This window comes from Tyto alba, unplaced genomic scaffold, assembly GCF_018691265.1.
Source record: "Tyto alba isolate M040663 unplaced genomic scaffold, T.alba_DEE_v4.0 Super-Scaffold_32, whole genome shotgun sequence".
In the NCBI taxonomy this organism is placed as follows: Eukaryota; Metazoa; Chordata; class Aves; order Strigiformes; family Tytonidae; genus Tyto; species Tyto alba.
In genome coordinates, this window is record NW_024881307.1 from 3712173 (window position 1) to 3733941 (window position 21769).

General features: G+C 54.4%; 1 protein-coding gene across 4 annotated transcripts in view; it reads left to right on the plus strand.

Moving 5' to 3' along the window:
• The window catches only part of LOC116958960 (protein CEPU-1), a 344224-nt gene that overhangs the window by 191434 nt on the left and 131021 nt on the right, over nucleotides 1-21769 (plus strand). For 2 of the 4 annotated variants that reach the window (XM_042800719.1, XM_042800721.1), the window contains exon 1: nucleotides 13642-13929. In XM_042800719.1, the coding sequence (XP_042656653.1) occupies nucleotides 13763-13929 (167 nt within the window). In that variant the 5' untranslated portion in view covers nucleotides 13642-13762. Of the gene's footprint in view, nucleotides 1-12679; nucleotides 12699-13641; nucleotides 13930-21769 lie in introns of those variants that run through there. The other 2 variants (XM_042800722.1, XM_042800720.1) reach the window with 2 other exon arrangements.

The window sequence follows — 21769 nt, forward strand, 5'->3', positions numbered from 1 at the left end:
TCGACCTGACAGCTTCAGAACTCGCCCATAAAGCTTCTGAAGTGAAAAATTAATCCGAAGTAACCTCTTTTTCTGCTTTTCAAAAGCAGATTGGCTTTTGATGAATGCTTATACCTCCTCGATAGATCCCAGTCAGCCGAGCCCAGCTCTTCCCCCTTGCCTGGTCTGAATTCCCGGAGGGTCGGAATGCCGGTGGGGCTGGTCTGGGCATTAGCGATGTCTCTGGACGCCTGGAGCATTTCCATTCCTCCCTCCTCTCCCTTTGCTGCTCCTGTCAATCCGGATCTGTCCTTCCTCCTTGCAGTCAGGTGCCTTTTGCTGCTGCCTTTTATCCCTCTGGATCTATTTTATGGGATTAGGCATGAAATGGAGGGTTATTGCATATAATAGAGGGGCTGTAATTACCTGACGAATACAGTGTAATTACACCATGGTAAGGCATTTGAATCATCTCATCACCACCCACTAGTCCCTATAACTGGAATTTCTCTACATTTCAGCTGTAAGGTTACCTGCATCCCCAGAATTGTGGCTTTGGCTTTCTGGTCACCGTGGCTGTGTGTTTTTTTTAGCATTCATCGGCACCGCTGATTGTGCACTTACACTCTAATTAATTTGCGGCCGTGGAGCTAGCCTCGGAGTTGTACGAGCGCAGTGGAAATTCCAGGTGTGGAAAGCGAAGCTCCCGTGTAACCACACCACGATTGCCGGGTAGTTGCACCCCGTTTGCATATAACCACCCCAGGGTTTTGGTGGGACCTCCCCCCGGGGCTGTTTGCACGGGTTGGGGTGGGCAGAGGGAGCGGGGGCTGTAGCAGATCCCTCCACCCAGGCGCAAACCTCCTTTGAGTAAAGGCTGTGGAACAGCGGCTCACCCGATCCCTCCTGCTTGGGGCTTCGAGCCCGTCAGCCCAGCCTGGACGTGGCTTCGTGGCACCACTCAGCAAACTTCTGCTCTGGCTTGACGAGCGACCCGAAGCTAATTGGCTGACCACCTCGTGCATCTCCATCCCCCCCCCCCCCCTCCCCACGCTCCATTAAAACAAGCGTAGCCATTTCCCTGCCTTTTGGAGCTGGTTGAGATACGCAGATGACAAGCGCTGTAACATAATGGGTTTTTATTATTATTAAGCTCCCAGTGACTCTTTCCCTGTCAGCGTAACAGGGCTAATGAAATGTCCCCACCGCTCATGGGAGTTGGGAGGACAATTTGGTCCGGTTCTCTGTAGCATTTGGAAGAGGCGAAACGCTGGTTGTTGTTATTTATTACGGATCTGGTTTACTTAGCGCTGTGTTTATTGAATCTGTCTCCCACTCGCAAATGCTGAATACAGTCCCCAGCACCGCTCCCGGTGCCAGGGATCCTTCCTGCCGCCGCTGAGCTGCCTGCGAGTTGCCAGCTGGACTTGTTGTGGACTCCAGCTCAGGACAGTGGGCCAGGTTCTTCCCTGGTGTAACATCTTTGACTTTAATTAAGCTACGCCAGGGAGAAATTTGGCCCGCTTCGTTTGCTAGCTGTGCGCTGGTGCCAGTCAAAAGGCACGGCGGGTGCCAGCAAAGGGCTTTGACAGCCCAATTTCGGCGTGGGACAAAAGTCCCTCCGTCTTTGTTTGGTGTGGGGCACCAGGGTCTGCTGATGGGGAGAGAAGGGGGAATCGAACGACGTGCTCGCTGTAGGGCTTCACATCTCGTGGTAATCCCGGTTTTGTCCCCCTGTCTTCTTTCCCAGCTGCCTGGAGGTATACAGAAAAAAAAAAAAAAAAAAAAAAAAAATCCAAGCAAGAGAGGGGAAAAAATGGGCAGCGGATCCTTAAATAATATGAGGACTGTCTCAAAGCTGAAGAGCTGCTGCTTTCAGGCCCTCTGGATCAGACCCAATTTGCTCATTACGTGCTTATAATTGGCATCAGAGACGAGTGCTTAGAAGCAAAGCCTTGTTTCTTGGTGGTGAAGTTTTACCCGGTGACTGCACCGCGCTCCCCACCGCATTCCCATGCAGGGGAAATTCGGGAGAGCCCCCTCCCTCCTTAGCCCGTCCCTTGCAGGGTTCCGGGGTATGGCAGCCCCAGCGTGGCTCGGTTTGGGGACAGTCACTCCCACAGCACACCCCCCCCCCCCCCCCCCCCGGCCACCCCCCTCTCCATCCTCCACACCAGCGCTTCCCCAGCGCCTCCCAAACGCTGCCCGGAGGCGGCCGCTTCCCGGGGAGATAATTCAGTTGCCTGGTTCAAAGCGGAGTTAAAGTTTCTGTGCTGGCAGATCTGGGGCAGAGCTTTAAGAGCGTCTCTGTTTCCCCCCGCGCTGTCTGAAGTGAGGCACATCCAAGGCTTCCAGCCCTTGGCTTTTATCTGCCTCACCGCAGGCGTTTGTGAACCTCTCTCCTCTGAATTGGTTCTCCTGTTTTAATATTTCCCGGGGTGTTTTTAGAGAGTGGCTCTCGCTCTCTAGATGCAGGGGCATTTTTAAAAGAAATACATGTATAATTAAGTCTAAATGCAACAGAGTTGTGGCTTTTAGTGCATCCCCCGCCTCGGTCTGCTGAGAAGGATGGTGCTGGGATGGGATGGGGTGGGTGCTGTTGGGGGGCAGAGGGATGCATCCGAGGCTCCGACACACGGAGGTTTGCATCTCCCACCATCTCCTCGCAGGGCTCAAAGAGCTGCCACCTTGCTTGCTTCCCTGCTGGCACTGGGGTCTCCTCCCCGGAGGCTGCGAGGTCCTTTTGTACCCCCTGTCTGCACATCTCGGGTTATCTGAGGACACGGGGCGCCGAGAGCAGAAGGTTTGATGACAGCAGGGACAGGCACGGAAAAGCTGTGGTGCAAACAGTTGGAAGCTGATAACTTGCAGCGATGCCTTTGCCAGGAGATAAAAAAAAAAAAAAAATAAAGACCCTGTAAATTCACTTTGTTTTGATATTCAACTACTCCTTTCCGTGTGGTGTGTGTGCTAATGCGTACGCTGGTGTTATGGCATTATCAGAACAAAATATTCTGATGATTCCTAACAGAATTTGTGTTTCACAAGCTGCTTGGAAATGTTGGCTTGGAAACAGGAGTGTAGTGTTAGGAGCCTGTTTCTCCCGGGGAATGATAACTGGCCCTAGGATTCTCTGCAGGGCTGGGTTTTGGAGTGTGGTGGGATCCAGGTGACTTCTCCCCGCAGGCAGGGACAGAGCTCCAGAAATCCCTGCTAGGAAGGGGCAGGGTGTAAATCCCCCTCGCCAACACGGAAGGAGCTTCCTAAATAAAGATCAGGAGGGAGCCCCCAGCCCCTCCAGCCCTTGGTCCCTCTTCCACACCTGCTGACCAGCTGTGGAAAAGACGGGCGAGGCTGTTAGGAAATGGTAGGTCAGGTTCTGCTGGGGGAATGGCATAGCTGAACCCCCATCAGCATCCGCTCCGCGCCTGGATTCCTCGGTTGAGTCTGGGTCGAGGCTCTTCGGCCTTCATTCCCGCTGAAATGAGCAGCAAATCAATGCGGGCCTAATAAAAGATGATTGGAAATTGCTAATAGGAGCGTGGGAGGGCAGCCCTGCCGCCCGGAGCCAAGATGAGTATGGATTTTCTCGTGCCAGGGACTGTAAACACTTCTGAATTCCTTGGGGAGCCCCGGACGCTCACCTTCTCCCTTTGCCCTCCTCTTTCTCCTGCAGCCTTGATGAGGGAGGCCGGTAAAGGCAATTAGCTAGATTAATTAGCTGGAGGTGGCAGGGAGGGCTCAGCCCGCCTGCTGGGGTGGGGAGGAGGGATCTGGGGCAGGGTGTGTGGCGGAGGCAAGGAGCCTGAGATGTGAGATCATCTGCCCCGGCCAGAGCTTGGTCCCCATCCCACGGGAAGCGTGGAGGGGATAAATCAGGTCAGGGGGAGTGGGGACCCCCTGTGCCTTGTGCTGGGCTTCAATTTTGGCTCCTGCTAGCCGCCCGTGCCAGGCACGCCTTATTTATGGATTTGCCTCTCCGCAGCTCCTCTCCCTCCAGCAGCCTCGGCCCCAGCACCCCGCAGCCTCCCGATCACTAATAGATCACCGTCACTAAAACCACGCTCCTCTGCTCTGTATTCGGCAGCCGAACCCCCCTCCTGCCCTTCGTGTTGGTGGTGCTGGGGAATGATGTATGAAATCCGGGTCGGTTTGATTCATACGAGTTGTGTTCACCTTGCAGAACAGGCTGTCACAAAAAATAATAAACCTCCTTGTTTTAATGCCCGGAGAGGCTGTTGGACGGGCGGCAGGACGGGTTTAGATCCTCTTCCAAGGAAAGAGAGGCGCTTTTGAGAAAGACTGATTGCAAGCCACGGGATGGCTGCACAAGAAGTAAATAATAATTAGAGCCGTGTCTGGAGGCTGCGGTGGGGAGCAGCGTCCCGTCGCGCTCCGTGTGGCACTGGTGGCTCTGAAAGGGATGGGTCCTGACCCACGGTCCCCAAGCTCTAACTGGCTGTTGCAAAGAGCACGGAGGGTTTTGCTGGCAGAGCGTGAAGCGACCTGTCCAACGTCACCCAGGAGGAAAGGTGGCACGGTCCTGGATGCTGTGGCTTCCTAGCTTAATTCCTGCAAGGATGCTGTTTATCATCGCTTTACCAGGAGAGGCAAAATCCTGCTGAGCAACTGCTCGCCCCTTGATGTATGTCGTCCATCGCTTGGACTTGGAATTGTTGTCATAGCCCTCCCTTGGGCCCAAGCCAGCTTTCAGGGGGTATTTTCTTTGGAGGAAACGCACCAGCACAGTGTCGCCGGTGACAAGTTTCTCGCTGTAGCCTCGCCTCTCGCCTTTTCGGGCAGCCGTTCAGTTCGTGATGCCCGTCTCCGTTTGGCATCAGGGCTTGCCCGGTGACCTGAGCTCAGCCCCTCGGTCCGTCTCCCCCGGGATGTTCTGCTGTCTCCTCTTTCGGGGTGCAATGCCCAAAGCCCCATCCCCCCCCCCCATGCCCTGCAGCGGTCCACGCTTGCGCACGGCGCCGAGGCAAAAAGTATTAATGGGGGGGGGGGAAAGTTAACCACATTTATTGAACTGCGAAGAAGGTTGTTTTTATATCCCTTTATTGGAATATAAAGACAGCTTTTATAACCTTTTAAAGGGGCATAAAAGCAGCTTGGAGACTAGAAGGCTCACTCCAGTTGAAGGCAGGCAAAAAGAGAGAGGGAAGGGAGGAGAGCAAACATCAGCCGTGCCCTGAGGTCAGAAGTAACTTGGGGGGGGGGGTGGGGTGGAGGATGGAGCCGCTGGGTCCCCAAGTCCAAGCCAGTTGTGGTGTTGCCTGTCTCGGGGAGGTTTGGAGCCCTCACTGCCATTAGCAGCCCTGGCTCTGGGCTCTGACACATGTTCCTCCTCTTGGCGACTGCAAAGCCGGTCCCTCGGACCTCTCTTGGGAGGGGTAGGTGTCATACTTAATGAGCTAACCTCTTTTATTTCATTTTCTCCCCGGCCCTGTGTGAATAAATACTGCTTTGGCTTTGTTCCTCCTGGAAGGAGGGAGGTTCTTAAGGTCTCGCTTGGAGGCTGGAGGGAAAGTTTGCTCTGCAGACTTGCTCCAGCCTCTCCAGGGGACTGCGGGGCTCCGAGGTGGCCCAGCTTGCAAACTCAGCGGCCCCGGGTAGCGCCGGTTAATTTGGGGATGCGTTTGCATTTGGGGCTGGCACACCCATAGGCGGTGCAGCCCCTTGCCTCCCCGCTTGCTGCCTGCGGAATTTTGGGGCAGGTTCCAGGGGTGTGCTGCCATCCCCCTCCTCCGTGGCACGGGGCCGGCTGCCTCCTTGCTCATCCCAACCAGCGGGTCCGTGGGCTGGCCGGGATGCTGGTGAAAAGCAGCATCTTCAAAGCTAGGAGGAAGCTCCTCCCGCCATTTCCAGGGCTCCTGGACTGCTGTCCAAAAGCATTTGGTGTTGCAGGTGGTTACAGCCCAACCACCCCGCGCTGGCACGCTCCTCCCAACACGGAGACGGGTTTTCTCCGTCCGGGGCAGGGCGGGGGGAGATGTGCTTTTTTCTTTTCCTTGTTCACGCAGCGGTCGGTCTGATGCGACATTAAAAGAGGAGAGTGACCTTTCCACCGGTCTCCGGCTCAGGGGAGGGGAGAGCTGAGCCCCCCGTCTGCAGCAAGGCACATTTTGAATATGGATAGGTCGTGAGTCTCGGTTATCCCCACGCCGTCTCCCAAGTAATAAGCTTCCAGAGATAATGCTGTAGGGCCGTAAAGAGGACAGGAACAGAAGCAGCTGCTTCTAATTTCGCTTCATGGGGAGGGAGGCGATGCTGAGAGCACCCCGCATTCTCTGCACATATTTTTCATCATTATAGGCAGAAATGCCAGAGCAGTGACAGATATTAATGCAGTTCACGCCGGGAGAAAATCTTCTTTCCATCAGTCTCAATGTGCAGCAAGAGGGCAGTGCCATTTGCAACCCTAGGGAGGATATGTTTGAAAGGTGATGTGTTTTTTACGCAGGAAGTTTTATTCCGAGATGAAGTTTGGTTTGGAGAAAGGGCACCTGAAACCATCCTGCTGGGGGGCCGTGGGATCGCTCCCTGCCTGTGCCACGGACCTGGGGTTTGCAGCAGTGCCTGGGAATTAATTCGGGTTTTGTTGTAGCTCGGATTACCCTCCACTGGCTCTGCAGTGGCTGCATGTCACCACGGGGGGGGTCACTGCCCCACGTGGCAGTTTTTGTGACCCCGGGGTGCCAGCCTGCCCCCAGCGATGCTGTGAGGTTTGCAGGCTTACGCTGCAGAGGGCTGCACTTCCTTGCGCCCCTCAGCCTCCTTTTATTTGCTTATCCCACTAAATATTCATCAGTAACATTTAAGACAAAGGAAAGAGATAATTACAAGGGGAGAGTTTTTTTGCAGTATTAAAGGTTAACAGAATTCTTGGCATTTGTGCCTTGTCGATCTCCATATAATTATGCTCATTTCCCAGAATTCAGAGGCGACTGTGCCTGTTAACGCTCAAAGATGGTACCCCGGGAATTAAATTTATGAGATCGTTTCTCAAAATCTTCAGATTTGAACCAAGCATCTTGCTTAATGGCATGACTATTATTAATATTATTCTTGGATGCATAGCGCCGCAAGGGTCAGAGGACCAGTGGCAAAACTCAAATTGATACAGGCAGACAGCAGCGTGCCCGGCTTTTGTTCCTGAGCCGCGCTCGAGCAATCTGGCAACCTGGGTGCCTTGCAAAATGGGATTTGAGGTTGGCAAAAGCTGGGCCCCCGCAAAGGTGCAGGCACTCAGGTTTTGAGGTCCATCTGAAGAAGCCCCTTTTTGGCTGTGGCCGGTCTGGAGTCAGAAAGCAAAGCTTGCATCTTGCCCCACCCTGGTTTTGTAGGTGACTGATCCAGGTGCCGGCGCAGCTGAGGGCAATAGACAAATCAGTGACTCCAGGTGGGTCTGATTTTCAGATGCCGAACACCTGGCAGTGGGTTGGGGTTTTTCTGAGAGCTGCTGAGCGTGCTGGGTGGCTTCAAAAGAGGGATTTCAGGGGCTCTGCTCTTAAGAATCTGCTTTTTATTGAACGTGGTGGCCTAAATGGAGGTATCTGCTCATCTCCTGGTGTCTGCTCCACATGGACCGAGCGGCTTTCTGGTAGGAAAGGGCTTGGCTGGGGAAAATGAGATGAAGTGTGGGGGGGTGGATGTGGTGAGGGGCCATCCCCAGCCAGGGTTGTTGACCTTCTTGTTTCTTTTTGGGGTTTAGGGGTTGTGTGTGGATACCCAGCTGGGCTGGGGAAGGCTTGGCTCGGCGTGTCTTGTTTGGGGCCATCTCGGGAGAAGGCACAACAGCTCTTGGAGCTGTTCTTCCAGAGAGTTATCCACAAATGCCCCCCAAACTGTGGGTAAGCTTCTCAGGGGGGAGAAGCTCACGTTTTCACGTTTCAGGTGGTCGTGCTGAAGCTCCCGAAAGTCCTCGGTGGGACCCGAGGCGTGGCTGGCTTTGCTTTCCAGCCTATTCAGCTTTTTTGCTCTTCCCGTGCGCGCTTACTCCTGTTAAATCGCAGAGTGGATTGAGTTGTAGAGCACTGGGTTAATGTCATACGCTTATAAAATGCTGTTAGATGGCTAATGGCATGGTTTTATCTGATGTCATCAGCTGTCTCTGGCACCTGATTTATGCCGATCAAACGCTGCTGTGGATGTGGAGTGAGTGTAAAGCATGCCTTTCGGGGCGTTAATATAGCGACGTAACCTCACAACAATGCAACGAGAAACAGGTGTATATAAACCCAATATTGATTTGTACTGAGGATCAATCCCAGTTCATAACTTTCAAAGTGCCAGCGTGGCTCTGTATAGCCTTGATAATTTTTTTTTATTTTTTTTTTTTAACTGCCTGTATAGATGTTTAATATTAAGGCTGCACATACGGAGGTGTCACCTCATAAATACACATGTTGTGTTGGCTGGGCTGTTGTAAAAGGCTCAAACGCTGAGAACGGTGGGAGAAAAGGAGTAAACCCAAAGGAAAAGCCAGGCCTTGAGGACTGGTGTGTCCCTCCCTGAGCTCATGTCCATGCCTCAGTGCTCCCGGGCCCATCTGTAATGTATGTCAGAGCATCTTCAAGGATGCTGTTGTGTGTCTCTGCATATAATAGGGATGGCAGTGCTATATATGGGGCATTTTGGCAGCTAGTGATGAAGCTTTCTTCCTGCCCAGGCCACTTTCTTCAAGTGGTACCTTCTGGGTTAGCTCCTGAGACGTTGCAGGGAGGTAAATCCTTTGCTGGCTTTGGCTTTGAAGCACCAGCTTGGGGACAGGCTTTTGCAGCCTTTTTGCAGGCCCTTGGCTGCGGCGAGCACGAGGCAGAGCAGCTCAGCTGGGGATGCCCGGGAAGGAGTTAACTCGTGCTTGAAAATCCCAAGGCCCTGAGCACGATGAGAGCAAGCGACAGACCCAAGCCCAGCAGTTTTTTAAAGGGCAAACAAAATGTTCCTTTTTTTTTACGGCGAGGCGCTTGGTGCAAAGTGCGGGCAGAGCAGGGCAGCGGATCCCGGAGTGGCTTGAGGGGAAAGCTCCCAAAAGCACACTATATTCGAATTTAATAGGATGGTTACTGTAAGTTTATATAAATGCCAGTTAAATATTAATGGCATCTTTAGCGGGGATTAATGGGGTCTCCTGCGTTGCTTTTAAACACCCTGAAGAGGATGCTGGTAGTCACTGCCTGCCTTCAGTGTAAGGGATTGCGGGCTGAGTGCCCGTGAGGATGCTTCTTGCATTCAGAAAACTGGCCTAGAAACGGCCCCAAACGGGCAATTTCTCCAGCTCGGCAGAGGAATGCCTTTGGGGCGAGAAGGGCTCAAAACGGCTCCAGCCAAGTAAGGCTCTCAATCATTGTTTCTTAATTGGGGCCACCGTTAACGAGGGGGATAAATGAGTCAGCGTGGTGAGCGGAGCGGGAGCCCACGTCCTTTGTGTCTGCAGTGAATGGTTGTAGACACTGAGGGCTCAGTAGTTATTCAGGAAAAGCTCCCCCGCACTCGTGTGTCATTCACCTGACTAATGCCAAGAAAATTAAGCACTTTTTTGCAACTCTGGGCTTACTGGAGGATAATGTGGTACGCGATAGCACGAATGGGGTTATGAAATCATGTTTTCATTTGGAAGGAACAAGAATGACTGGAGCATAAATTATGTTTCTGATCATATTTGGCAATTTCAGATTAAAAATAAATTTCCACTTTGGGGTTATAGATTGCCATCTATCAGCTTTGTGAAAAGGAAAAAAGGAATTAAAAGAAAAATCTGGCTGTACAAATTGCCTTGCTATGACCTACTTATTGAGAGTAATATATTTTTTTTTCGGGAATTAAATCTTTCAGTGTGTAGGGAGGTGTAGTATGGTATCTATATAGGTTTGTAGGCAGGTGTATAGGCACAGGTTGTACGAGAGGATCTGTCGACCATCCCTGCAAGCAGCTTACATGCAAAAGAGATGCTAGAGTTGTGCCAGAAGATTTCTGAGACAGCTGAAAAAACTGCAGCGATCACGCTGTTTTACTTGATGGAGGGACTTGAACTGCAATTTTGCGTCTGGCTGTCAGCCTTCAGGACCACTCGGATCCGCAGGGTCAGACGCTTGGGCTTGGTTTTGCTCAGAAAGCCCGAGCTCGGGCAGCATTTGCTGGAAGGCTCGCAGGCTGGGCAGGAGGAGCCGGGGTGCTCTCTCCTCCAAGTCTCCCCCCTCCTCAGCTATTGCTGCTCTGATAGAGACGCTCCTCCGCAGGGTGAACCCCACGGGCTCTTGCTCTTTCCAGCCCCTTCCCTGGCCGTGTTTTCGGCATCCTCCCTGCCAGCTGCCGTCTCCCCAGGGGAAATCCTTCCCCTGCCTCCATCCCTGCCACTGCTCCTCTTCCCAGGGAGGTCCGGAGCGATGCCAGCCCTCTCTTCCCTGCCCACGTCCCTTGTGCTACCCTGTTTGTGGTCTCTGCCAGGAGAGGGGGGCCTTTAGCCTTGCTGGAAAGAAGGAGGTTGTGGAGATAGCTGCGGAGATAAATATATACCTAGAGTGTGCCTGCGCTTTGCTCATTCTGTTTGTCTCCTGCCTGTTGCTTGCGATGGGAAAAAAAAAATAAAAAAAATAAAAAATACTTTTATCTAAGTGGGAAGAAGCTGAAAGCAAGAGGCTGCGTTTCGTGCTCGGATAGGTGCTGCTTTGCAAGTAGCTTAGCCCATGTACGGCAGACTCTTCTGCTGTGGTCAAAAACCAACGAAGGAAAAAAAGACTCTCTCATCCCCAGAGAGCCTACAAAGCTCTCTTTCTCTGGCTGCTGAACCTTCACAGCTGGACTCAGTTGCTGGCTCCTCTGCTGCTGGAGCAACTGAATTATTTAAAGGAACCTTGATTTCGTTTGCTCTTTGCTGTTTTCGTGCATTGTGTTTATTGTCTATAGATATTTTTACAGTCTGAAGCAATTACAGCTGTCAGAAAAGAGACGAGCTGTGACAGGCTGATTTATATGTACATTGTATGTATGGAAGAGAGGGAGAGCTGGAGAAGGGGCGATAGACCAGGGATTCTGCTGGGCTGTAGCATGCAGGAGCTGGCGACATTGGGTTTAAATTCCTTGGGATTTTCAGGCAGTGCTGCTGATGCCCTAAGTGGGCTGAATTCAGCCCTTGCAAGGGCCGAAGCTCCTCGGCAGGTCACATTCTGCCCCAACCTCTCACGCTTTGGGCACGGGCAGGTGCTTTCTCTTGTGATTGAAGATGCTCCTGGCAATCCGGGCCCCAACGCCGGGTGAAAAGGTTAACTGGCTGTAGTCACCGGACTCCCTTTGGTTTTGCTGACACAGGAGACTGTCTCTGCCCGTCCAAAGGAGCAGCCTCACGCCGAGAGCAAGCTCTCGCGTGATGAGCCTGGCGATGGCTTGGGGGGGTCCTGCACACGAGGGGGGTGTCCCCGGCAGCGAGGGGCTTGCGCGGCGGGGTCCCCGTCCTCAGATGGGCGCTTGGATGCTGCAGCTGTCAGCAAAAGCAGTGTCTTTTATTTTTTGTGGACTTGCGCGCCCCGGCGCAACGCCATAACCTTGCGTGAGGAGTTTCACCCCACGCTGATGGGCTCTTAACTTTCCCCAGTTAGGTTTCAGAGGCCTCTCCGGTGTAATTTCTGGGCTCAGAGGATCTGCTGAAGGCAGGCGTTTGCCCCTCCAGACCAGCCAGGAGCAGCACAGTGAGCTGCGGAGATTTAAACTCCTTCTGCCAAGAGCTGGGGAAAGCTGGTGTCCCCTCTGGGGAAACGTGGGACTCGAGGCAGCACGTCCCACCAGCGCTAAATTCAAGGAGCAGGGAGCCCTCAGAAGAGGGAGAAGGAGAGAGACTTGCAAAGCAATCCCCTTCTTATATGACCTATCAGCACGCACAATAATAATAAAGCTTTATTTGATTGAGTGTTTCCTCTGCCTGGCACAGCTCATAATGTTTTAGAGATTAAATAGCACAGTTAGTGAATTAAGCAGTAGTTTACAGGGGATTCGGAGACTCCAGGGATTAGTAACGGGCTATGGATCCTTTCACATCTAGGTCACCAGTTTGAATCCAGCTCAGGTTGGCAGCGATTTCAAAAAAAAAAAAAAAAAATTGGTGCCGTGTAATAGCTGCCGAGCACGCGGTGGGGAACGGAGGGAGGGAGGACTTTTGGATAAGGTCCCGTGTCGCAGAGAAGTCATTGGGGACAGCGGGTGGAGGAGGCCTGGATTCCCCTAATGCTGGGCTGCTGCAGCTCCGGGGAGGGGGGGGGGGGAGCTTCCAGGGGCGCAGCGCCCCGAAAGCTGGGGCTTGGCTCTGCTCTTGCTCAGTGGCTCCAGGACTTTGTGCTCTGAGGATGGCTCCCTGGCACCTTTTACCAGCATGAAACTGTGCCTGGAAATACTAATGTGTTTAGCCGCTAGCGGAGGGAAGGAGGAATTACTAGGCATAAGCAAATGCGATATTTGTTAAATTATGAGCTGATAAAAAGTATGCGGGGACCGTGCTTGTGGCTGGGGAGGAATTTGCCACTTAAGCTCACGCAGAGGATCAGGAGGGCACGCTCCTGCCTCTCCCCGTGCCCACCTGCCTGACGTTGGTGGGGGGGGGAAAAAACTGCCTCGTGCCTCAGTTTCCCCTCCTGCATAGTGGCTTTGCCACCCGGGGAGGGGATGGTGCAGGGGTAGAGGAGGGAAAATATTAGAGATAGTACGGTGCTGGCCGCGGGGCGCAGGTAAGCGTGCCGGGGAAGGGGAGGGGGGGGGGTGGGGGGTCCTGACATCCCGTCCCCCGAGGAGCGTGGCGCGGCAGGGGTTAAAGGCTGGCGTGCGAGGTGCGCGCCGCCCCCCCCCCCCCCCAGCTCCCCGCCTGTGCCTGGGTGCGGGTGCTGGGTGCTGTGCGGGGGGTGCGGGAGCCAAAGGGCCGGTCAGTGATGGAGCCGCTGCCATGACAACCCCGGGAAGTCAGCATCCGCGCCGCCCAGGGATGCTGCCGGCCAGCCGCGCCGGCGGGGCTGGGATGCTGCCGCCGCCTCTTCTTCTTCCTCCTCCTCCTCCTCCTCGCCCGCTCTCCCGCGCCCCGTCCACCCGCCGCTGAGGGCACCCCGACAGCCCCCCATCCCGGCATCCTGCATCCCGCCTGGACCAGCCCGTCTTTGGGACCCGACAGCGGGGCTGGAGGAGAGAAACCGCGGGGCATCCCGGAGGCCTTTGCCCGCTGTGCCTTCTTGCATCCGGACCCGTTTCCTAGCTCGCTCCGGGGGGTGTTGTTTTTTTTTTTTTTTGTTTTTTTTGGTTTGGCTTTTCACTGGTTTTTGGACTGCCCCCGCTCCGCGCTGCGGAGGGGAGCTGCGAACTCGGGACGAGTGCGCGGGAGCGGGGCGCAGCCGGGCGGCTCCCCCGGCGCCTCCTCGCCCAAGTGAGCCTCGGACAGCTTCCCGGGAAGAGCCGGCTCGCCCAGCGTCCAGCACCTTTGCCACTTCTCCTCCTCTTCCTCCTCCCCCACCCCCGGCCCTCCCGTCCTCCTCCCTCACCCAAGGATACTGGGGACTCCCTCCGGATGCCGCTCGGCAGGCTCAGTGCTCGCAGGCTGCCGTGCCGGGGGCTCTCCTGATCTCCGTGGAGCTCCGCATCGCTCGCCCCGGTCGTTTTGCTCCCCCCCATCCCCACATACACGCACCCCATCCCTCCTCTTCCCCCCACCCCCCCCCCCCACCCCCTTACCCCCCACCCCCTTTTCGCTCCTGGTGGCCTTGTCGGGGGTGTTTTTTGCCTGTTGGAAAAGTCCCTGCTGCCCAGGATGGGGGTCGGTGGGTGCTTAGCCCTGCCCTGGAGGTGCCTAGTCGTCCTCTGTCTCAGGCTGCTCTTCCTTGTGCCCGCAGGAGTGCCCGTGCGCAGCGGAGATGCCACCTTCCCCAAAGCTATGGACAACGTGACTGTGCGGCAAGGGGAGAGTGCCACGCTCAGGTAGGAGCCGCTGGATTTCTACCTTTTTTTTTTTTGGGGGGGGGGGGGGGGCGGCCGGTGCCTTCGGGGACGTGACTCAGTTTCCCCGCGGCTGGGGGATGCATCGTGTCGGTCGGCGGTGCAGGACAGGCGCCGGGCAGCAAGCTGAGAAGGAGATTTGGGGACCGGGCTTTGGCTCAGCTCCCCCCGCCGCCCCCAGGTGTCACCAGGAAAGTTATTGGGGTGGGGGGGGGTGAAAAAGGGGGGAGAGCAATTCCCTCTTGGCCCCCTCTTCCACACCGGAGCGAGGCACGGGCTGGGCTCCTGCTGTCGGTGGTGACAGCTCGGGCACTGTGGCTGCGTTTGGGGGGGGTGGAATCATCATTTTGCTCCCGGGGTGCCTTTGTGCCTGTCAAACCAACCCAGCCTGAGGACTGGGGGAGCTGATAGACTCCCCACCCTGCCACTCCCCCCCCGGCAGTGGGGTTTTGTGCCTTTTTCCCCATCTCCAGACCCGCTGGGATGTGGGGAGCGTGGGATGGGGCTGGCTCCGGGCAGGGGGCTGCTGCCCTCCCGAAAAATCCCCTTGCTCCGGGGCAGGAGGGCTGCTCCTCCCCACACCAGCATTAACTCTTTGTTGGGGGGGGTGGGGGGGAGTGGAAACATGAGACTGGGCGTTGCACCGGGGTCCTGTCGCCTGCAGCAGCAATCTGAGGGGGGCTGGGGCTGCCGAGAAAACCGTAATTTCGATCGGCGTAACTTCTGGGACATCTTACGCCCGGATCCTCATCCCTGTCCTCGCAGCAGATGGGCGCAGGTTGTCCCAGAGGATGTTTTTTGATAGGGACGTTAAAAATAAAAAGCCAGCTTTTAACTGCAGCGCTGGGAAGGGGCCGCTTGCAACTCCGGCGTGCTCGGGAGTGACTTTCCTCCGCCGGCGTGTTGCATAGGTGACACCAACATCTGCGGGGCCAGCTGGGTGTGTGCGGTGGAAGCCGCACTCCTGCTTTACGCCAGCGAGTGAAGCAGGGCCAAACCAGGGCAAAAACAAAAACAAAAAAAGAATAAATAAATAAAAAAAAATAAAACCTTAAGGAGGCATTTCAGCCAGAGGTCTCCAAGCGATGGGAGGATTTAAATCATGGGCTTAGCTTGGCCCGTGGAGATGTGAATCCCCTCCCTACGTATTTCTTGCAACTCAGCTGTTTGCTGCTGAGCCTCTCGCCCCCCCCCAGCCCTCACACTTTCCCAGGAGGGAGCTGTGTTGTGGCCATCCCTGCGGATTTGTCTTGTGCCGTGGCACGACTGGGCAAAGAGGTTTGGAAATGGGTGGCCGAGAGTGGAGGATGGGGTGTCTCGCTTAGGAATTTGGAGGAAAAAAAAAAAAAAAAAGCCAAACCCAAAAAGTAGTTCTTTTCCTCTCCTGAATCACCGGGCTCTGCCAAGCACTGAAAAATCCTACAGATTTTGGCATGGGGGTACCGGAGAGGGGAGGGGTTTGGGTTACTGGAGGTCTGGGTGGTGTGGGCACGGACGCTGTGCAAACTTACAGGGAGGAGGAGAATTGTTCACGCTGTAGCAGGGGCCCGCAAGGTGTTTGTGGCCCGGATCCTGGCGGTGCTGTGCCCCGGCGCCGGGCGCTCGCCCGCTGTCGAATGAAGGCAAGCTGGGGTGAGTCAGCAGGAGGGATGCTTTTTTCCTTCTGTCCGCGAGGCCTGGTGAGAAGTTGGGGGGGGGGGGGGACACACGGACACACTCAAATGGTGGCCCTGGGGAGGGGCGGGCAGCGGCTTCTCATCGCCCCCACAACTGCCGTGCGCGCGTCCCAGTTCAGCTGGGGAGCTGGTGTGGGTGGGAAGGGGATGAGCTGTGCCCCCCCCCCCCCGGGGGCTTGCACACGCGGGCTTTGGGGTGCGCAAACCGCGGGGATGATATCCCCACGGGCGCGCTATTGCCGCCCCTCGGGCGGGCGTCGCTCTTGGAAAGGAACGGCTCGCTGCCGCCGCCACCTCGACACGCGGCTTTGGGAGCCAGAGAGGTGGAAGACTGTGTTTTGCACTGGCGTTTTGGGGCATTTTCCTTCTGGTTCGAGGCGGGAGCGGTTAGCCTGGCCGGCGGTGGTACGTTGCTGCGTCCCCCGGGAGTTTCCCGGTCCCTGCAGCCGTGCTGGGCTGTGGCAGGAGCCGAGAGGAGAGGAGCGCGTGAAAAACCACCCATTGCCAGAGGAGGAAATCAAGGAAGCGTGAATCTTCCTGCCCATTCCCCTCCCGGCTGCAGCCCGGCATAACCATCGATCTGTTGTGGTAGGAGTTAACTTGTTCAGAATAGCAACGCTGCTCAGAAAGGCTTCGGGGGGGTCTCCAGTCTCCTCCTGCCCAGCCTGCCAGGGTGGCAGGCAGGGAAGGGTGCATGGGAAGATTAAAAAAAAAAAAAATAGGGTCTCCTCTTTTCCCACTCATTTCCCTGTGAGGTGGGAGGATGTTGAATTGCAGCCAAGGATTTGGAAGGCAAGAGATGTTTCTAGAGGTCCCTTCTTGATTTTTCACAGCCAACAAAAGGGAGAGCAAGCTGAGAACTTCGCAGCAGAAGTTGCCGCTTCTCTGAAGCGCTTGGAAAGTCCTGTCCCCTCCCGAGGGAGAGGGCTTGGCTGTTGGAAATAGGTTGTTTTATCTGGGGTGGCGGGGTGCCGAGGACCCCAAGCTGCTGTCGAGCAACGGTGCCCTGCCAAGGAGGCTCTTTTCAGCTCCATCCCCGCCGCCCCTCCGAGCAGAGCTAATTCAGCACGGGAGAAAGAAGCTGGGTTAACAGCCGGGAGGAGACTTCCCCCTTGTGAAGGGCGCAGGCTTTGCTCTGTGCAAACCCAGCTACTGTAAATCTACCATTAGGAGTCAGTTTAGGACCAGGATCATATTTTGATATTTCCTTCCGTCTCATGATATCTGCTGGAGGGTGCAGTCATGTGTCTCGCTTCAGCACCAGCACTTTAGATCACTGTATTAAATTTAAACCTAGGTTTAGACCTTGGCATAGAGCTACCGTCTGGGAGAGGAGGGGCGGGATTTGCTCCTGGGCGCAGCAAAATTTGCAGGAATAGGAAAAGGGTTTGTGGGTGTTGGGTTGAACAGCCTGGCGTTTTTACTGGTGCAGGGGCTGGGGCTGCTCCTGCTCTTGGGGCTCGCGTGTGTGCGAAGGTCAGGGCTGGCTGGGGCTGCTGGATCTCAAAAGGCCACGTCGTGAGGATGAGGCTGGTCTGCATCCTCACCGGTAGCGAGCGGTTCACGCTGGAGAAGACCCGTCCTGAACCTCCATCCGGCTCTTGAACCGAGTCCAGGCGTTGCTGAGACCTTTGGAGCAATTCTCTCGGCACCAAAACAAATGGCTTGATTACGATTTCACTTTAATTGGCGTCAGTCAGCGCTTTCCACGGCAAGGCTCTGATGATCCCATCAGCATGCACAGGCGATTGCATGGCATCCCCCCAGATTCGCCCCTATCCCCCCAAATTCACTGGTGCCCCAGGCAGATGGCGAGCAGATCTGGCTGCGGGGCAAGGACCACTTCTTTCGCAGGCCCCTTTTTACACCTCCTCTGTTTTTTTTTGGCAGGGTGATGCGATGCCTTTTTTTGTTCCTCCTTTGATTCTAACGCTGAAAGTCAAATCTGAGTTTAACATGAGTCAAAGCTTTTTTTTTTTTTTTTTTTTAACCCTGATGCTTCCTGCGGTTTCCACTCAGGCTTTGAAAAGGGCCATGCACTTTGCCACTGAGATCTGCCATGGTTTACCTAAGCCTGTTTTGCAAATTTATTTTGCCCCTGTTGTGCTCTTGAAATAATTTTGGAGAAATGATAACTTGGCCGCGAAACAAAACAAAATCAAGCATGTTTGTTTGACTGATGCAAACAGAAAGTGCTTGTTTGCTAAGCAGAAAAGAATATTTCTCAGAAATGGGTCTGTTTTCTGTGACTCTTTGCTGTCCCATCTTTCCCCCTTTATCAACGGAAATTTGCCTTTTTGTGGTGTTATTGTGTAATATGGAAAACGGGGCCGGTCTCTGACGGATACCAGCGTGGTGCGTTCCAGCCCGCTGCTTTCGCTCGGGTCCTGGGAGCGGGGGGAGGCTGCGTGTTCCCCCCAACCCGTGCCCAGGCAGGGCTGCTCCTGCCAGGGCTTTGAGCGATGGCGATTCTGCGCTGAGGTTTTGGGCAGCTGCCTTTGTGGTTTGCAGTCGATGAGCCCAGAAAGCCTGCCAGGGGACAGGGAAAAACCCTCTCCGGGCCCTCTGTCCCCGAGAAAAGCGGTGCTGGCTCATCCCCGTAGCCGGGGGGCTGAGCGATGGGGGGGCTCTTGGTGCAAAGAGGGAAAACCAGGCAGGGCAGAGGGTGTTCACGGAAGGATCCGGCCGTGATTGCTACATCTCGTTGGGTAATTTCACAGCTCCGTGTCCGTTTTGCTCGAGGCTCCCACTTGCTGGTGGTGGGAGCTGTTAACCCCAGCGAGGGGGTGTTGCTTGCCCAGCCCTTTCCCACACACCCCAGGAAACCTTGAGTTACCTGCTGCTCATCACAGCCCTCCCAGCTCCTGCCCTACCCAGCCACCCCCCCCCCCCCCCCAATCCTTGCACAACCACCCAACTCCTCATTTACTGGATCTCCCTCCCCAGGGCTCAGGCATGTGGCACGTTGCTCCCGGGAAATAGTCATCCCATTCTGATGATCTCCAAGCCCAGCCCATGGGAAATATTCATCCTGCTATAATTATTTATTTCAGAGTCTCACTTAGAAGAGACTGAAGCTCCCGGCTGCTTCCCTGCCCGCTTCCTAAGCCCAGACTCGGGGGGATATAGCTTGGGCTTCCAGACTGCAGAGGCCAAGGTGTATTTACTTTGCTTTTCTCGGTTACGGAGCAGTGCAGGACTTTAGAGCGCTTGGGTTTGGGTGGGACCAGCCCCCTGCACTCCTGTGGGCATGGGGTGAGGATGGAGCTAAGCTGCCAACTCGTATATTAACAACCAAAGTTTATTCTCCAGACTCCCCCAGTATCCAGCACTCTGACCTTCTCCTTCAAACCTCTCTCCTTTTTGTTCCCGATTGTTAGGGAATAATTTCAGAGCTGTGCTTGACCCCTCCTATATTAAGGTGAAGAAGGGGGAGAGCATGTTCTCCTGCATCTGTGCCCATACTCCTGAGGTCAGTGCAGACTTAGGACTTGAGTTTCTGCTCCCATCGGTGCCCGGTGCCGCTTCACCCCTGCCGCTCTCCTCCTCCCACTGTTGTTGGATCCTCCTTTCTGGCCAGGATTTTCCGTCCGTGTTCCTGGAGCTCTTCCATCAGAGGGGCTGCAGAAGCCCCGAGCAGCACCCACGTGCGATGCTCGGGGCTGTTTGTAGCTTGCGAGTCGATTGCTTTGCTTGCGATGGCATGTTTTTGAAAGAGGAGTTTATTGCTGAAGTGACATGTCAGCAAATCTTCGCCACCTCTCTCCGATCTCGGAGATGGAATCAGCTTAAAGTGGGGAAAAAAATTGTCATATGCATGGATTTTTTTTTTTTTTTCCCTGAGTGCAATTTCCATCTGAGATGAGACAAGCTCCTGATTGCTGTGCCAGAGGAGGGTTTCCCTTTATAGCTCCCCTGGTATAGCTGCTGCCTCTAGTTCATTGGAGCTGCCTGGGCTGGGGTCTCCTAGGGGACAAACATGCTTTTCCAGAGCTGTTATCTCCATCGTACCGTTAAGTATCTCCAATCTCCCAGCTCTGGAAAGATTTAAGTCAAAGAGCCTTGTGCCCTGCTCCTCTGGGATGGGGAGGAAGAAGGGTGAAGAGGAAGGGAGGTCAGAGCAGCCTGCCAGGTGACAGAGCTGGCCAGTGGAGGGTTGCTGGGCTGGCATTTCTAATCGCTAAGCCAGGGTTATGAAATGGAGGTTTAGTTCTCAGCCCTGTTATCGACCCCTCACGTAACGTTAGGCGCCCTCCTAGGTCCCATAAATGTGTATTATTCGTGTGCAGCAATTGCAACACTTCCTTTCTCTGGCTCCGTGAGTCATCTGCTTGCATTGCAGTCTTTTTGTGGTGGGATGCATCCTTCTGTAAGGAAAATGCTCCTTCTGGAGTGTCCTACTGGAGGGCACCCCAGATGTCTACCGGCATCTTGCCCTCGCCTGGGGTTTGAAAGGGTCCTTGTGAGCATTTTTTTAGTTGGAGGTGCCAGGGGATTGTTTATTGCAGGGGTACACGACGTATGGTTGGGGTACTGCAGAGCTGCTTGGTGGGTGGTTGGTCATTAGGTAGGAGCCAAAGCAAAATCAGAGGTTGGGCCCAGCAAAAGCAATGCCACCCCCAACTGTGGGACTCTGCTGAGAAGCTGCTCTCGTCGTGACCGTGAGCTGAGCTAAGCCTCAGACCTAAGGGCTTGTGGATGATGGTCCGAGGGATGGAGACCGGTCTCATCTCTAGTTCTTGGCCCTCCCGACGCGCCGTCCCTTGGCAGCGAGGTGGTTGTGAACTGGCAGCTCCGCGCGCGTTAACGAGAGGTGGGTTGGGGACGTGGGTCCCCTTCAGCTTGCCTAAATCACCGTCTCTTCTGGCTTCGCTGGAGTCACTCCAACTTAGGCTGTTGGAAAAATCCTCCTCTTGACCAAGCAGTCGTTCTTTCCTCCTCCCAGACTCGCCTAAACCTGCCAGATTGAGCTCAGACACCCCTTTCCTCCAGGAGGAAAGGGGAAAATCAGGGAGGGACTAATCTATGACTGTATCAATGAAAGAAGGGGCTAATAGAAATTGTAATGAGGATACAGAGCCAAACAAACAAGCAAATGGGAAAATGCAGTCCCACCAGTGCAATAGAGAGATTTATGCTGACAAAGGGGCTGATCCAGTGCTCATTAATGTCACCACAAGTCTTTATCCTAACTGTAATGGACTGTGGATCAGGTTGGAGGACAGCATTTTAGTCTTGCTACAATATGCAAACTGCTAACGGGTTGCACGTGGAATAGCAATGCAGAAAGCCCTCTCCTAACAAAAAGGCTTTGCTCGTTGTTGCATGTGGCACCTTTGGGAAATACTTTCTGCTCTCCTTAGGTTCAGTTTTCAGAGGTGCAAGGCTCTGAAGGAGCCAAGTCTGAGACTTGAGCTTAGCCGTCTGGATGCTGCAGCATCTGCTGAAATGCCAAATGCGTCTTAATCATTAGTATATTAAAAATCTCACTTTGAATAAGGATTCTTCAGCTGGTGGTGAGTGGTGTTGGCTCTCGCCACCCGCAGTCATGCTGGGAAGCAGTCGTTAGTTTATATGCAGAGTGAGGAGGCAGAAGAGCAGATGGGTGGGTATGGAAAGGCTGAAGGCAAACTTGACTTTGCAGCTGGATTGTCCCCTGGAAAAGCCGGTGTCAGTGAGATGGAGACAAGGTCTGGAGAGCTGAGCCTGGTCCGAAGGTGGGGACACCTCTGGGGAGAGTGCTGAAGGACACCAAGGGTCAAACAGGGACGTGCGAGTCCAGCTCTGCATGTCGATGAGGACAGAGTAAATAAGGAATAAAACCACCTTCCAACATGAGCAGCTGGTGAAATATCACAGGTTTTTTTTTTCCCAGAGAAGGGAGATTTTGACCGGCTCTGCGCCTGCAACCATAAATGGCTCTGACACCTGCGCCTGTTTTATCAGACACATGCAGAGCCCCGGACATGATCCAAACATTCATTACTTTGGATTTTTGAGTCTGAATTTATTTTTTTTTTTCCCCTTTTTTTTTTTTTTTTTTTTCATGGTGAGATCATTATTTTCCTAGCTTCACATTCTCTGTTCAGCAGACTGGTGTGTTTTTCAGACTTATGTTTCTCACACATCTCTAATAAGAAGCATGA